The 14,409-nt window shown below is 47.1% G+C and overlaps 3 protein-coding genes across 5 annotated transcripts; 2 read left to right on the top strand and 1 right to left on the bottom strand.

The window, feature by feature from the left end:
- Positions 1–657: 657 nt before the first annotated feature.
- Positions 658–6,191, top strand: LOC111833758 (fructose-bisphosphate aldolase A). Of its 2 annotated transcripts, none has more exons than XM_023792345.1 (7): positions 658–816; positions 3,627–3,745; positions 4,147–4,413; positions 4,547–4,707; positions 5,018–5,276; positions 5,399–5,598; positions 5,710–6,191. In XM_023792345.1, the coding sequence occupies exons 2-7, from the start codon at positions 3,634–3,636 to the stop codon at positions 5,803–5,805; spliced, it is 1,095 nt and encodes a 364-aa protein (XP_023648113.1). In that variant the 5' UTR covers positions 658–816; positions 3,627–3,633; the 3' UTR covers positions 5,806–6,191. The 2 variants fall into 2 exon arrangements, with proteins under 2 accessions (XP_023648113.1, XP_023648114.1); XM_023792346.1 differs by lacking the exon at positions 658–816 and adding an exon at positions 2,866–3,018.
- Positions 6,192–6,497: 306 nt separating this feature from the next.
- cln3 (CLN3 lysosomal/endosomal transmembrane protein, battenin) lies at positions 6,498–11,308 on the top strand. 2 transcript variants are annotated; one of them, XM_023792292.1, is made up of 15 exons: positions 6,498–6,753; positions 6,885–6,921; positions 7,025–7,118; positions 7,661–7,738; positions 7,831–7,910; positions 8,012–8,097; positions 8,418–8,490; positions 8,755–8,898; positions 9,010–9,155; positions 9,242–9,294; positions 9,372–9,440; positions 9,544–9,599; positions 9,682–9,775; positions 9,858–9,998; positions 10,921–11,308. In XM_023792292.1, exons 1-15 carry the CDS (start codon positions 6,720–6,722, stop codon positions 11,035–11,037), a joined length of 1,302 nt encoding a protein of 433 aa, XP_023648060.1. In that variant the 5' UTR covers positions 6,498–6,719; the 3' UTR covers positions 11,038–11,308. The 2 variants fall into 2 exon arrangements, with proteins under 2 accessions (XP_023648060.1, XP_072561127.1); XM_072705026.1 differs by having other exon boundaries at positions 9,245–9,294.
- A 287-nt stretch (positions 11,309–11,595) lies between these two features.
- nudt9 (nudix (nucleoside diphosphate linked moiety X)-type motif 9) lies at positions 11,596–14,148 on the bottom strand. Its single transcript, XM_023792294.2, has 8 exons — positions 13,944–14,148; positions 13,382–13,657; positions 13,213–13,302; positions 13,038–13,124; positions 12,847–12,958; positions 12,502–12,648; positions 12,333–12,417; positions 11,596–12,170 (listed from the first exon to the last, which is right to left on the bottom strand). Exons 1-8 carry the CDS (start codon positions 14,036–14,038, stop codon positions 12,025–12,027), a joined length of 1,038 nt encoding a protein of 345 aa, XP_023648062.1. The 5' UTR covers positions 14,039–14,148; the 3' UTR covers positions 11,596–12,024.
- Between the last annotated feature and the right edge of the window lie 261 nt (positions 14,149–14,409).

Below are 14,409 nucleotides of genomic sequence, written 5' to 3' on the forward strand. Positions count from 1 at the left end.
TTTTTTTTAAAGAAAAGTTTTCCTTTCCACGTGTGCTGGCTGTTAGCAGGATGTTGGTTAGCACTGTTGCTTCATACCTTGTGGGTCGTGAGTTTGATTCCTGCGAGAGACTGACATCCCATCCAAGATGCTGCCTTTTTTTAGTACCCTGTATATCCTGGGATAGGCTCCAGTCACACTGCAGGCTGGCCCTGGTAAAGTGAGATCTGCTCTATGAGCCGAAAATGTATTTGGTGAAAAAATAATTGTGCAACCTAGCCATTAAGAAGAGAAAAGCATAAATGATTAGCACTAATGGTGTTTTTTGTAAGAATCAATAAAATGTTATTGTCCCTTGTACAGAGTAATAAGGTGTATCTGTTACTTCTTGCATTCTGCCTGGTAATGATTCGGATCCATTCGGTGTATAAATGCATCTTGCTGAAATTGGGCCGCCCTGCTAAGCATTAGGAGAGTCTCAGCAGGTGATCAAAGTGCCTTCCATGCATTTCCTACATTCTTTTCCACATTAATTCTTTGCTCTACCATCCTCTGGTGCTGTTTTCCTTTTGGCTTTGCCCTTTGACAGTGCCTGACCGCCCTTACTGTTCTCCCTGAGAATTTCTTTGTGAATGTCACAGTCCTTCTCCGGTTGCTGGCTGGCGCTAAGATTAGCCAAGCCGTTCAAATGTGAAGGGTCAGAGTGGGAGGATAAATACTGGCCACGCTCAGCTGCCTGTTGCGGGTGTCTCTTCTGGATCTCCTCCTGCTCTGCTTTCCTCTCACTTCTTTCCCAAAAGCTTGCCTGCTCTCCTCTCTCTTCACTCCTCAGCAAAGGTAAGTCTCAAAGAAGACATTTTTCAGGCTCTCGCTTCTCAGAAAGGAATAACATTGATATATGCTTTAATACTCTTAATAATTACTTTCAACATACATTCAAATGTTTCTGAGTCACACAGACACAGTCGTGATAAATCAGGTCCTTTTTGATTATTATGTAGTGTCTATGTGCTGTAACAGTTGTGTTTATTAATGATGCAGTTAAGCCTGACCCATGATCTTTAAAAGAAAAGGGCAAAGAGCTAAGAAGCACGTGGGTGTAATGCAGAAGAAATATCCACAGACATGACCAAACATGAGACGATATGTGAAATGAAGCAAAAAAGCCAGATGATACTGCCATTATCCATGAGTAGTAAAGAAAAATTAATAACGATTGATCTACATACTCTCCCTACTGACAAAAATAGCCTAAAGGATAGTACTTCCACATTTCTCGGACACCACAGAGGTCACATCATGAGCTGCCGCATTTTCAAGAATCTATATTTACACCTGTGTTAAAAATGGGACTGAGGACCAGGAACTTTAGGAATCAATACTATATGGAGATCACCATCATCCTTTATTTGCCATTTGCAGAAGCATGAGTACAAGTACATTGAAGTTCTTTTCTTTGCCTACCCCGTCTTACTCTCCATAGCTTGGGGGTCACAGTATAGGGTAAGCCACAGTACAGCACCCATATAGCTGGGGGTTAAGGGCCCTGCTCAACAGCCCACAGCATGCAACTATTCAGCCTATATATATATATAGCTGTGTGTGTGTGTGTGTGTGTGTGTGAGAGAGAGAGAGAGAGAGAACAAATGAAAACTACGTTTATACCAAATGGAAATGGAGGTGTAGTTGAGAGTGTTGCACTATTAGTTTTTAGCCTGCGACAAAGTAGCGACTTTACATGACAGTTTAAGGTTCGGTTTATTGAGCATAATTCACCATACTACCAAGTCTTTTTGTGGTTATGTTGTTCATGAATACTTATTGTCTAATCTATAATTAGCTATCTATAGCTTAAACAAGGTTGCGATTGACTTATTGTAATTATAGTGCTCATCTTCACGTGATGGGATTGTTCTGGAAAAATAATTCCGTTTATTTTATATTCTGTTGTTGCGGGTTAATAAAGGAGGGTGACGTGCGTCCCCGCTTGTGAGAAATTGTCCGATTTTTCCTTCCAATTTCCACATTTTGCATAATTTCCAATAATCTCTATTGCAAGTTTGGTAACACTTTGCTTGGCAGGGCACAAATAATGTAGTATTATATTATTACTTGTGTATTAATTAAGCACAAACTAAGTTTTAGTTACATACTGCTGTCACGTTAATCCATCATTAAATAATCGTGACGTTTTATCTCATTTAATATAATTATAATTATATCTGTTCATTCTGTAAACCTTCGTGAACTACGGAAGTAACTACTGAAGGAACAAGTGACGAATAACACAAGTAAATATCTGATCTCATGTTTGTTCGACATTAATGAATCGTGACGCATCTTTTATCTCTGAGTAAGTTTCTGTGCTCCGTCAAGTGTTGTCACAAGTTTTATTCCCATTTTTACACACACCCATCACAACCAGTTTGTGGATCACATATTAGTGTTGGCAGCGATAGCCCATATTGGCTCTTTTTTAAAATTGTCATTATAATCATTATCAGAATCTGATATATTCGCCATGTACAATCCGAATTTGTTTTGGTGTAATTGGTCACACTGAAGTGTAACAGATAGTTTTTGCTGTAAAATACCATTATAACACGTCCCTGTCACGTTTTGCAAATGGAAAATGTAAAAAAAAAAAAACTATACCGTCATCCGCTTAACCATACCATGCACGTACCGAAAGTGTGCGGAGAATCACGTACTCCTCATTCCGTATGTAATGTACGCCCCCCCTGCTCGCCCCGCCCCTTGCGCAATCTAACCCACCCCTCTGCGTTTGCCTTGTCAATCGTAGACCTCACGTCCATCATCGTGCGTTTGCTCTGCGATTGAACAATCCACCTAAATCGCATTTTAACTGACCAATAAAATCTTAAAGATGGTGACAAGCGCCCTCCCTACTTCCCGTCCGTCTCTCTTTGGGACCATGTGAGTTTCTTCCATATCGGTCTTAAAGCGATTACATTTCACTTCCTCTGTTCTCTTCGGGACGCTACATCGACGTTTCCTCTTTGAGCAGCGAGTTTATTGGTGAGTCTCGGCATCTTTTCGTACGCATAACTGTTTTTCTTTCTAAAGGGCGGCATCTTAGGTAAAAGCATCTCAGTTCGCTGAGAAGTGTTACTGTTTTTCCACGTCTTTTAACTAACGGTTTCAAGCTTCAACTACCGGAACAGGATAACAAGGTCATACTGATGCAATGCCAAGGGCAGAGGCGTATTTATTTTAAAAAAACATCCATATGTATAAATATATATATATATATAGTAAAGACATATAGCAAAAACATTAATACACGTAAGACCAAATATATGTTTTCCACATCCATGGAATTAGATAATGTTCGTTATCAACACAAAAAAAAATAATTAAGAAAATTCACATTTTAATATAACTTTAACATACAATATGAATATTTGCAGCGAAATGTAATTCAGTATTGTACACTTAGGAAGAAAATAATACCTATACCGCCTCTTTAAAAGATTTAATACGTTTAAGCCGAAAGAAATCGGGACTGTCCCACATTAATCACCTGTTTCGGTATGTAAAAGTTCGTGTCATTCACGAAGTCATACAATAATCTTGCCCGCTGTGCGGTCGACCAGGCGCTAACGGGGCATCATTCCCACCCTCAGGGTCACCATGCCGCACGCCTACCCCTTCCTGAGCACTGAGCAGAAGAAGGAGCTCAGTGACATTGCCCAGAGGATCGTGGCCCCTGGGAAGGGCATTCTCGCCGCTGATGAATCCACGGGTAAGCAGGCGATTAACACTGGTCCTGGATCCGTCCATTAATGATGCCATAACAGAACGAATGCAAATAAAAAAATTAACGTGAAATCTTTTTAAGAGTAACTTGGATGGCAGGCAGTCTTTCCTGATTTGAAACCTTATTTTCCCACAAGGAAAGACACTGACTCAGGATGTGGCAGCAGATTAGGTTCTTTATTTCACTGCTTAGTCTTTGCATTTTCCTCTAAGTGATTTAGAGTTTGATTTCCAGTCAAATGGATATTTTGATGGAGCAGCTTCCAGCAGCACCGCCCCCCTCTGGCCGTGCTCAATTCAGCAGTCAGACGTGTTTAAGCACTCCACCCCCCCAGTATCCTTGTCACATTTCAAGTAGAGATACCATTGATGATGTGCCCCCTACAGGCAGCGTTGCCAAGCGCTTCCAGAGCATCAACGCCGAGAACACGGAGGAGAACCGGAGGCTATACCGCCAGCTGCTGTTCACCGCCGACGAACGCGTCAACCCCTGCATCGGTGGGGTCATCTTCTTCCACGAGACGCTGTACCAGAAAGATGACAGTGGCAAGCTGTTCCCCCAGCTCATCAAAGAGAAGGGCATGGTGGTGGGGATCAAAGTGGACAAGGGCGTGGTCCCCCTGGCAGGCACCAACGGCGAGACCACCACCCAGGGTGAGACGGACCGTCTGCATGTCCACACTTCCTCTCTGCTTACGTAACTGTTCCATCTCTGCTTAGTCATGCATGCGAAGCCATGCAGCCGTCATACGAAATGTGGTGATGGTAACATCTCGGCTTCTCCTAGGCCTGGACGGGCTCTATGAGCGTTGCGCTCAGTACAAGAAGGATGGCGCCGACTTCGCCAAGTGGCGCTGCGTGCTGAAGATCACCCCCACCACACCGTCCAGCCTGGCCATCATGGAGAATGCCAACGTCTTGGCCAGATACGCCAGCATCTGCCAGATGGTGAGTCATACATGGGTGGCAACCAGGCAGAACCCGACTGAAATTAATGTAGAATTGAGTAAGAAATTAAAAAAACAGCAGAAAGCATAAAGCCTTGACTGGTGGCCCAGCTGCTATTTCAGCCCAGAGACTCACTTGAGAAGGACATAGACAGCAGACATTGCCCCCTACTGGTCTTCCATGCCAAGGGCAGTGGAAAGACAGTCCAAACATCATAAACTAGTAGAGCCATCCGTTAACATATGCACCGTTCTGTGTCTGAGTCTGATGTGCCCAGATCTTGTGACCGTTGCTTCGATTCCCTCCTCAGCATGGCATCGTGCCGATCGTGGAGCCCGAGATCTTGCCTGACGGCGACCATGACCTGAAGCGTTGCCAGTACGTGACGGAGAAGGTCCTGGCTGCGGTCTACAAGGCCCTGTCTGACCACCACGTCTACTTGGAGGGCACCCTGCTGAAGCCCAACATGGTGACGGCCGGACACTCCTGCTCTCACAAGTTCACCTCTCAGGAGATTGCCATGGCAACCGTCACCGCCCTGCGGCGCACAGTACCCCCTGCAGTTCCTGGTGAGAGTCACACACAGGCTGTGCCTTCATACATTGACACACACACACACACAATGTGTAAAAGACAGAAGGATCAGAACTGCAGCAGACTGAACTGGTTTCATGCCTCTTTCCTGTTCCAGGTATCACCTTCCTGTCTGGAGGTCAGAGTGAGGAGGAGGCTTCCATTAACCTGAATGCCATCAACCAGTGTCCCCTGCGCAAGCCCTGGGCTCTCACCTTCTCGTACGGCCGTGCTCTGCAGGCCTCTGCCCTCAAGGCCTGGGGGGGCAAGAAGGAGAACGGCAAGGCTTGCCAGGAGGAGTACATTAAGAGGGCCCTGGTATGTCACACTCAGGCATGGGTGTCCAGGGTCACATGACATCTGTCAGCTGACAGATTGGCTCACCTGCGTCCTTCTCATTGTCCTCACCCACCTTTTTGTGTTTCACAGAGTAACAACCAGGCTGCCCTCGGGAAGTATGAGACCTCTGGGGACAAAAGTGCCGCAGCAGGAGAGTCCTTGTTTGTGGCCAACCACGCCTACTGAACCCGGAACATTCCACGTCCGAGTCCAGCCGCCACACTCCTCCTTGACTCAATTAAGTGACTCCTTTTCCAAAGCCTGCCACCCCATTCCCACTTCCTGTTTCATCCAAGTGTGGAGTCACTATAGCCTCTTCTTCCTGTTTAGCGGGAAAGGGTCAAATGTTTCACATTATGTATTTTTTGAGATAGCCACTTCCATGCGTCCTGTCTGTAAATGCGTCCAGGGTGTGGACGTGCTTTCTGCCAGTTGTGACGTTTCACTTGCAGTGTATGTAATTCCCTAAAGCATGTGCCTTCTTCTATTGCCCAGAAATCCATTGTGGGAATGTATTTTACCATAAGACATTGTATACTGTACACTGGAAAATAAATTATTCTTCTCCCCCATCCACTGTGTTTTGTCCTTTTATAATACTTATTTTTGTGGCATATTGTCTCTGCAAATGTGAACTCAAACCTCTCGGAATTTGCTGGATTACCCATTGATAGGGTGTACTCTTGCTTATGTTTGCTTTGGCAATTGTACCCCGTTCCACATTCTTTGTGTGTAATATATGGAATGATTATTGTTAAGCATATGACATTATTTGACGTAATGATACAATTGTTAGTTTTATTTCCTGTTTTTATCGCGTACCTTTTGGCTACAAAATTAAGCGGAACCAACATTGTGAGTGCAGCACTTTCGTCGGACGCATTTCGAAGATACGCCAACCCAAGTCAGAGACTGTTTACTAGCCGGATGACTTTATTTAATTTTCACTTATAAAAAACACTAAAGGAGAATAGGATAAGAAATGGGATGTACTAACACGATGCGTGAGACTTCCACTCAATATCGTATTCAGTTTTGGTGATCGGAGATTTTAATTTGTCGCTGCAGGGCACTGCGAGAAAAGGAAAGCCTTTTCAATCATGGACAGATTAGAAAGGCTCTTTGACGGTGAAGGTGAGGTTTAACATGTCTCTGGGTGTCATCTGGGTAATGTCAGTGCCTAATTTGCTGTCATGCGATTCTCACATGGATGGATGGCAAGGTTTATGTTTTTAACGTTTCACAATTTTATGTGTCGTTGAAAGGTCGCTGGATATCCTGGAGAAATATAGCTGGGTTTTGGTGAGGTTTTTGTATTAATATGTATATGGAAGCGAAGTGTGCTTGTTCACATATCGGGATTAACTTAATTACTTCGTGACGAACATGCATCGTTTCTGTGCAGGTGGCTCGGGCTGTGCAACAACTTCGCCTACGTGGTGATGCTGAGCGCGGCGCACGACATCCTGAAGCAGCAGGAGACCAACGGCACCGAGCCTGTACGCATCTCCGTGAACTTCACACGTGCACAGAGAAATCGCTATTTTATGGAAATTTCGGTTTGTCTTCTGTATCATTTGACCATATTTGTACCTACGTGAGATAGCCACAGTGAAGTGCTGTGGGAAGGACAACCTGTGTCTCATGGGTTCGTTGTCTTACTGATATTTCAGCAGGGTTGCCAACTCTCACGCATCTGTCGTGACACTCACGCTTCCAGACACTCACGCAAGAATCTATATTATAACATTATAAACCTAAAATTAGCTATATCGAAATCGTTGAGGTAGTTTGCAAACTCTGTAGAGTATTTACAATATAACGAGACTGTTACATACATGTAAATGTGTGTGCAGACTTGTCTTGAACAGAAAATCTTACGCCAGCCAGCTGACCAAAGTTGGTAACCCTGTTTCAGGATCTGTTTTTCTTATGTAATGCTTTGCTTAAAATACATGACACATACGTACATGTTAAAAACACGTATCTCTATTCTGGTGGAAAGGATTTAATCCCCACTTCTTCATGGCCTGACTTTCAGACAGCTGCGCATTCCTATCATCTGGATCGCGGAAATAGCAGCAGCAGCAGCTACGACTGTAACCCTGTTTCCACTGCGGTAAAACTCCTGCACTCTGGAAAGACATTGCGTTGAAGTTCCAGGGAGCTACACTGTGGGATCCATTTTCATGTCTGATTTATTCATTTCAGGCGGTACTTCTGGCTGACATTCTTCCCACTCTCCTCATCAAAGCAGTCGCACCCTTCTTTATCCACCAGCTCCCTTATGGGTAAACCGCTTTCCTTATTACCATTTAGCTTCCCTAATTGTTCAGTCAGTCACGCCTTGACCATAATCTTCATATTTTTCTTGAAATCTCTAATTCGACAGGTTCCGTGTGTTGATGTGTATTGCCACGGCAACCGCCAGCTTCCTGTTGGTGTCTTTCTCTTCCAGTGTGGCCATGAGCATTCTGGGTACTGTTGCTCTCTCTAACTGTAAAATTAACGCTCCACGATATCACATAGCAATGAAATATCCTCGAGTAATACTGCGACGTTTATGAAACGGAGCGAAATGAATTTACCCGAACTACATTATAGCCAAATAGAACTTGTCTACCAATAGAGTGTGTAAAATAACTTGGTGGTCTTGTCTTGAGTTGTGCTAATAGACACAAAGCTTCTGTGAAATGCGATGTGATTATTGCGCATGTGCACTAATTATCGCGCTGCCCTAAAAGTTATACCTGTAGTGAGAGTCATGTGCTCATGTAAGCCTGCTTTGTCCCCTTCAGGGGTGGTGTTTGCTAGCATTAGCTCGGGGCTGGGAGAGCTGTCTTTCCTCTCCCTCACAGTCTTCTTCCCCAGGTAGGTTACTGCACGTCATTTAATCTATCTAATTCAAAATGAGGCCTATTGGAAGAATTATGAGTGGTTCTAGTTTTTCTGAAGCTTAATTAGTAAATAGGTCTATTGATTGATGGTAGACAGGGTAGCTCAATGGGTAGCACTGTTGCTCAGTACCTGTAGGACTGGGGGTTCGAATTCCCCCCTCTGTCCTATGTGTGGAGTTTCTTGATTGTCATTCTCTCTGCTTCTCCCTAACGCGTCCGTCCATACCTTCCCTGTCAGGTTTGTGCTGGGGGGCTGGGGATCCGGTACCGGCGGAGCAGGGGTGGCTGGGGCACTTCTGTACGCAGCTTTTACTCAAGCTGGCCTCTCGCCGCGGGAAACCCTGCTGGTTATGCTGGTGGTCCCCATTATCATGGCTGCCAGGTGAGCTGCTGATCTTAGGCTTGTCACCCACATAGAATGTGGGAGCATAGAGCAGCTTTCCAAGATCACTCTAATGTACTGATTTCTGCCCTTCCTATATCTTTGTCTCAGCTATTATTTACTGCTGGTGTTTCCGGCCTCGTTCCCACAATGGCATTGTGTGGTAGAAGAGGGTCGTACGCCGAACACAGACCAGGAGAGACGCCCCCTGGTGAGTGGCGAGGAGAACGAAGAGATCAGGGATGGGGAAGCACCAGGTAAGTGGGGCTCTCAGGAGGTGGGGGGAGTTTGAAAAGCTCTGAATCATCCTGTGACCTGTGCTTTACCCCCCCTCCCCCCATAGCAGAGGACAGCCGGGGCCCGCTGACCTACAAAGACAGACTTGCCATCTTGAGAGTAAGTCCCCGCGAGGATGTCTGTGCCGTCTCGCTTTGCCGGTTTGGTGCACTGAGCCCTGCCTCTGTCTCCCGCAGGGTCTGCTGCGGTTTATCATTCCACTGGGTGTCGTCTATTTTGCCGAGTATTTCATCAACCAGGGCCTGGTGAGTTTGCCGTTCAGCTGCTGTCTGCGTTATTCCGTTCGGGCAGGATGGTGTCTCATGAGGGACTGGGGACATACAGTGAAATGTCTGTCTCCTCTTGCAGCTGGAACTGCTGTACTTTCCAGGCTTTTCCCTGTCCCACGCTGAGCAGTACCGCTGGTCAGTACCGGTAGGCCTTCCCACTCCGTTTGCTGGATGCTCTGAAAAGGTCCATTAGTCACATCGCCGATCTCTGTCCCAGGTACCAGACTGTCTATCAGATCGGTGTGTTCGTCTCCCGCTCCTCCCTGTTTTGTGTGAAGATCCGCGGGGTGTGGCTGATGTCAGTGCTGCAGGTGAGACCGGTAGGCTCCTCCCACTCCGTTTCCCATGTGCCCCCAACGCCATTAATCTCCCCGTCCGCCTGCTCCCTTGCAGTGCATCAACGCCTTGCTGCTCTTCTTCGCGGTTTATTACCACATCCTGTCCAATGCCATCCTCGTCTTCGTGATAGTCGCTTACGAAGGACTTCTGGGGGGCGCCGCGTATGTCAACACCTTTCATTTCATCAGCAAGGAGGTCAGTCTCTTTTTCCCCTCCCCCATCAGTTACTTTATCAGCTACTTAAGGTTGCGTCTGTAGTTTGAAATGCTTGTGGGGACTGTCTTTTTCCCACCGACTCTTAGGTGTGTGTGTTTGTATGTGTATATATATATTGCTGACTTGAGGCACTTCAGTGAACATTTATAAAACCAGGCATGTAGCTGGTGAGTGGTTTTGCATTAAAATGCCGGCCATCTTTCCCAGTGGGCAGAATGGTGGCTCTGAGAGTAGGGCTCTGTTCTAGCAATCGGAAGGTTGCTGGTTCGAATCCCTCGAATGTCAGGAGTGATTTTACTCCATTGGGCCCTTAATCTGCAATTGTTTTGTCCTGGGTATGACGTTTCTCTACATCCAGCCCTGCAAGGAAGTCCTTTCGAGGTTGATGGTAGGATTGGGACTCCAGCCCTCAGAAAAAGAACTCACACTGGTCCATTCGGACTAGTGTAGTGCTGAGGTATCACCAACTGCCCGGCTGCACTCAGATTCTCATGCCTGAGGTGGTTCATCATGTGGTGCGTGCAGCAACGTGCTGTAATCAGCGTGTGCTCCTTACCTCTGCTCCTCAGTTTTTCCCCGTGAGTTCATTTACCGGCAGGCTGTAATTCCCCACAGCGCTGGTTACATGAGTGAGCTGGGCCCAAAACTTAAGTTACCCAGGGTGCCAGAGGCTCGGTGGCACCACATGAGCAGCCGCAGGTGAAACTTGTGGAATGACCTAACATCATTTATATTCTCTATGGAAAATGAAAGCTGGATCGCTGGCCCACATATGCTAATGAGTTAGGAACATGCCATTGGCTGGTACTCTGAGCTCCGCCCCTCACTGATGCCCGGCAGCATGACATCGATCATGGCGTCAGTGTTCACCCTCACTCTAATGGCACCGCCCTCCCCCCAGACTGGAGACCGGGAGCGGGAGTTTGCCATGGCCGCCGCCAGCGTGGGGGACAGCTTCGGCATCGCGCTCTCAGCTGCCCTCTCCTTCCCCGTCCACAACTACTTCTGCTCGCTGTGACCCGTGGAGTGAATTTACCACGCTGTCCTGCCATTTACTGTTTACGTTCTGTGCAGCCAATTGACTAGCAGGCTGCTCCCTGTTACCCACTAACATGCTGCTGATTCTCGATTCTCTGACTAATTAAATTAATGTTCTCTTAGCACTTTGAAGCATTTTTTTTGAGGATGGGTGATTCCGTCCGAGTCTTTTATGTTCAAACAAAACTCTGATCACACAATATAGAGAAAGGTCTCTGTTGTGGAATAAAACGGCTGTCTGTTCCCACTAATCTGCCTTTGCTGGTGTTTATTACTCTCTACATCAGTCTCCCAACAGCTGAACTCTGCATTTTGGAGGTGAACAGAACTGCCCAAGGTTGGCTCTTCCTTAGGCAACATTTAAATTTATTGGAAAGGACTATTCCATTTAAAGACGATCCATTATCCTGCCCTTGCCATTTATGAACAATATTGCCCCCTCCCCCATCATGAAATAGCGGAACATCTCAACTAACAGTGATGGAGGTTAAAAGCTACTACGACTGAAGATGGTGAACCAGACAAACAGTCAGGAAAATGTCTGTATTCATCCTTTATTCATTATTTTAGCCGGTGACTGGTAACCATCTTGAGCAGGACGAATGTTCACATTAACCAGTACAGATTACAAACCATGGAAACAAAGACGTACACTGTCTACATGCACATGCACACAAATGTTTGACAGGCGCCTGTCTATGTATCCACATATACCCAGTTATGTTGATCTCAATATCAATTTTGCATCTGGTTTGAATGATGGAATGTGTGAGGCTTAAATGGCCGTGACATTCATCACATCTAACCAATTAGCAAAATGTCCTGATTCCAAAAAGCGGCCAGTAGGGGGCAGCTCGAGCATGGCCATCACACAGGGTTACAGTTATGCTGCTTACAGGTGGACACACACACAACCTGCCACATTTCCCCGGTTCTGACCTTTGTCACTTTCACAGTGTCTGGGCAGTTACCAGTGTGCTTGTCTTTCCTTGGCAACCATCTCCAGGAAATGGGAGTGACTGGCATAGTAAGAAAGGGTGGAGTCAAAGTCCATCCAGGTCACCTGACCTGCGTCATCCCCAGCTTGTAATGGTAGCTCGCTCACACTGTCCCCTGGGAGGTGACAATGACAGTCATTCATTAATACAGCATTAATAAGTAGCTTTATAAACACAACAGCAAATTTCTTGGACTTTTTTAGAAATCTGTACTTTTTACGACAGTAATCCAAAGTCAGCCATTATTATAAAAAATATATACATATAATCTAATGACCTGTTTCATCATGAAAGTTCACAGCCACCGTTTCCATCCAAGCATTGTCTGTGTTTCGGGGGTCATCAACATAACCTTTGTAGACCTGTGATGGATGGAACAGAAATGTAACAAGTGCAGATGTGTGTGAACATCAATGGAAGGCGCACACGAGGCTCGCTGCCGCCACCTGCAGGCCCGGGGAACTGAAGAGCTTGTCGATGCGCTGGCGCAGCAGCGCCCTCTGCTGGGGGCTGGCAGCCAGAGAGTTCAACGCTTCCTCTGAAAACTCACGCTGCAGAGTGAGGGAGACGCGCTCCCCCGGGTCAACCATCCCCTGGAAGAGAGCCAAACATCAGCACGGCGCTATGATCAAGGCTCAGTCTCACTCACACAAATCACACAGCCGGGGTCAGCATCGACCACAGGGACCAGAGCACCGCCCAGTCCCCTGAGGCTATCCGTCATATGCGGGCGGACGCTCGTAGCGGCTGTCATCCCCACATGCACAGTGACAGAGGACAGGCAGACTGACCCCAGGAATAGCCCATTCCCCGCAATCCTTCCTCATGATGGAAACAAACTGAAGAAGCGGGAGCCCAGAGCGGGGATTCACCACGGGCTGGCCACCCCCATCCTTCTTCCACCTGTCAGACACAGAGCATCGCGGTCAGCGCACTGTTTTCCCATCAAGGAGAGTAGGGTTAGGGGGAACGGCGCCTCCACCTGGTAACTATCGGGTCAGCTGCATGGTTTGGACCCCAGCGTCCCAGCAAGCCTCTCCCAGTCAATCCAGTGCGGCCATGCGGGTTTCTGCAGAGGAAAATTAAGAGGAGCTGAGACTGGGCGGCCATATGGTGGCGCTATGCGGATGTATGAGTGCAGGGAGTACGGCACCTACAGCGGCTTTCCGTCCAGCACCCTGTACTCTCCCTCGTGGCTCCTGCGCTCTACCGATCCATCCAGGATGTTGAACTGCGGACAGAATGATCTATGGCGAGAGAAGCAGGCTAAACTATGGCTGATCATCAGCCGCCCCGTGAAATAACAGCCGTTCCCCTGGTGCTCACCCTACGTCAGGGTCAGCCCACTCCGGTTGAGCTAGCACGGCCGCGGCGGTGTAGACGGTCGGCCGGTACTCGGGCCACTCGGTCTTCCACTTCACTCTGTCATCTGGCACTGGGAACCTGGAGGTCTGTGAGCCAGGATACACTGGGCATCTGGATTTGATGTGTAGGGTGGACGACATGGAAACCTGAGTAGGCGCCCAGGCGCAGTCACTTGGGACGGTAGTTACGAGGCTCTTACGGAGAGATCCGGGGGAGATGGCACACCAGAGAGCAGGGCTGATTCGAACAAAGGGCGAGAAAGAACAGAATGGTACAGGTACGCCACCGGTTAAACGAGAACTACGCGTACGGGACGCTGTCTTTAAGACAGATCAACAAACCAGACATTTCAGAACTGGGTCGATGATCTGTACCGAAACGTTAACAGATATAATGGTGTCATAAATTACAAGCAAAGCATCGATTAAAACAACACAGCTAAACGCCTTGTCAAAAACACACGCAGAGGTTTGTGCTACCCGTGTTGAAAGGGTTCAGCTCGGGTCGGTCGTGTTGTTCTTACCTGCCTCCAGCCGAGTAAGCAGAGCTCCGCAGGGCAAACAGTGTCGAAAGAGCAAGTCGAACCGAGCCGGCCCACGACGCGCTGCCCCGTATCATCACCCACCAACACACACTATACGAGCCGCCCCGCTTGTTTGCATTCACTAAGGAAGCTGAGCGATGCTGTTCAGACTACGCCTCCATTAACGTCATGTCAACGCGGGAGGGCGCTTGAGCAGCGATAGCGTGCGCTTATGGGTAATGTAGTTCTGCAGTAGTTATTGCCGGATGTAATTTTGTATTTTGCTAGAAATGTGTTTTTTCTCATTAAAGTTGGAGAGGACGTTTAAATATGAATGGCACTGTTACAAGAGACTTATAGGTACAGCGTATCAAATAATCAGAGAGATGTACAGCCATAGACTAATAACATCCGTAGTGCCAAGGTAAACTTCATCATTACAGAGGCCCAGTGCACAAACATGCTC

This window comes from Paramormyrops kingsleyae, chromosome 22 (assembly GCF_048594095.1).
Source record: "Paramormyrops kingsleyae isolate MSU_618 chromosome 22, PKINGS_0.4, whole genome shotgun sequence".
NCBI classification, from domain to species: domain Eukaryota; kingdom Metazoa; phylum Chordata; class Actinopteri; order Osteoglossiformes; family Mormyridae; genus Paramormyrops; species Paramormyrops kingsleyae.

What these genes read in the sequence shown, in the direction of transcription:
- LOC111833758 (XM_023792345.1), top strand. Translation starts at nt 3,634, where the DNA reads ATGCCGCACGCCTACCCCTTCCTGAGCACTGAGCAGAAGAAGGAGCTC. An exon ending in AGTACCCCCTGCAGTTCCTG is followed by an intron (nt 5,277 to 5,398) that starts GTGAGAGTCACA and finishes TTCCTGTTCCAG; the next exon opens with GTATCACCTTCCTGTCTGGA. An exon ending in AGTACATTAAGAGGGCCCTG is followed by an intron (nt 5,599 to 5,709) that starts GTATGTCACACT and finishes TGTGTTTCACAG; the next exon opens with AGTAACAACCAGGCTGCCCT.
- cln3 (XM_023792292.1), top strand. Translation starts at nt 6,720, where the DNA reads ATGGACAGATTAGAAAGGCTCTTTGACGGTGAAG. An exon ending in CCCATTATCATGGCTGCCAG is followed by an intron (nt 8,899 to 9,009) that starts GTGAGCTGCTGA and finishes TCTTTGTCTCAG; the next exon opens with CTATTATTTACTGCTGGTGT. An exon ending in ACAGACTTGCCATCTTGAGA is followed by an intron (nt 9,295 to 9,371) that starts GTAAGTCCCCGC and finishes TGTCTCCCGCAG; the next exon opens with GGTCTGCTGCGGTTTATCAT.
- nudt9 (XM_023792294.2), bottom strand. Translation starts at nt 14,038, where the DNA reads ATGATACGGGGCAGCGCGTCGTGGGCCGGCTCGGTTCGACTTGCTCTT. An exon ending in TCAGTTCCCCGGGCCTGCAG is followed by an intron (nt 12,418 to 12,501) that starts GTGGCGGCAGCG and finishes CATCCATCACAG; the next exon opens with GTCTACAAAGGTTATGTTGA. An exon ending in GAACTTTCATGATGAAACAG is followed by an intron (nt 12,171 to 12,332) that starts GTCATTAGATTA and finishes GTCACCTCCCAG; the next exon opens with GGGACAGTGTGAGCGAGCTA.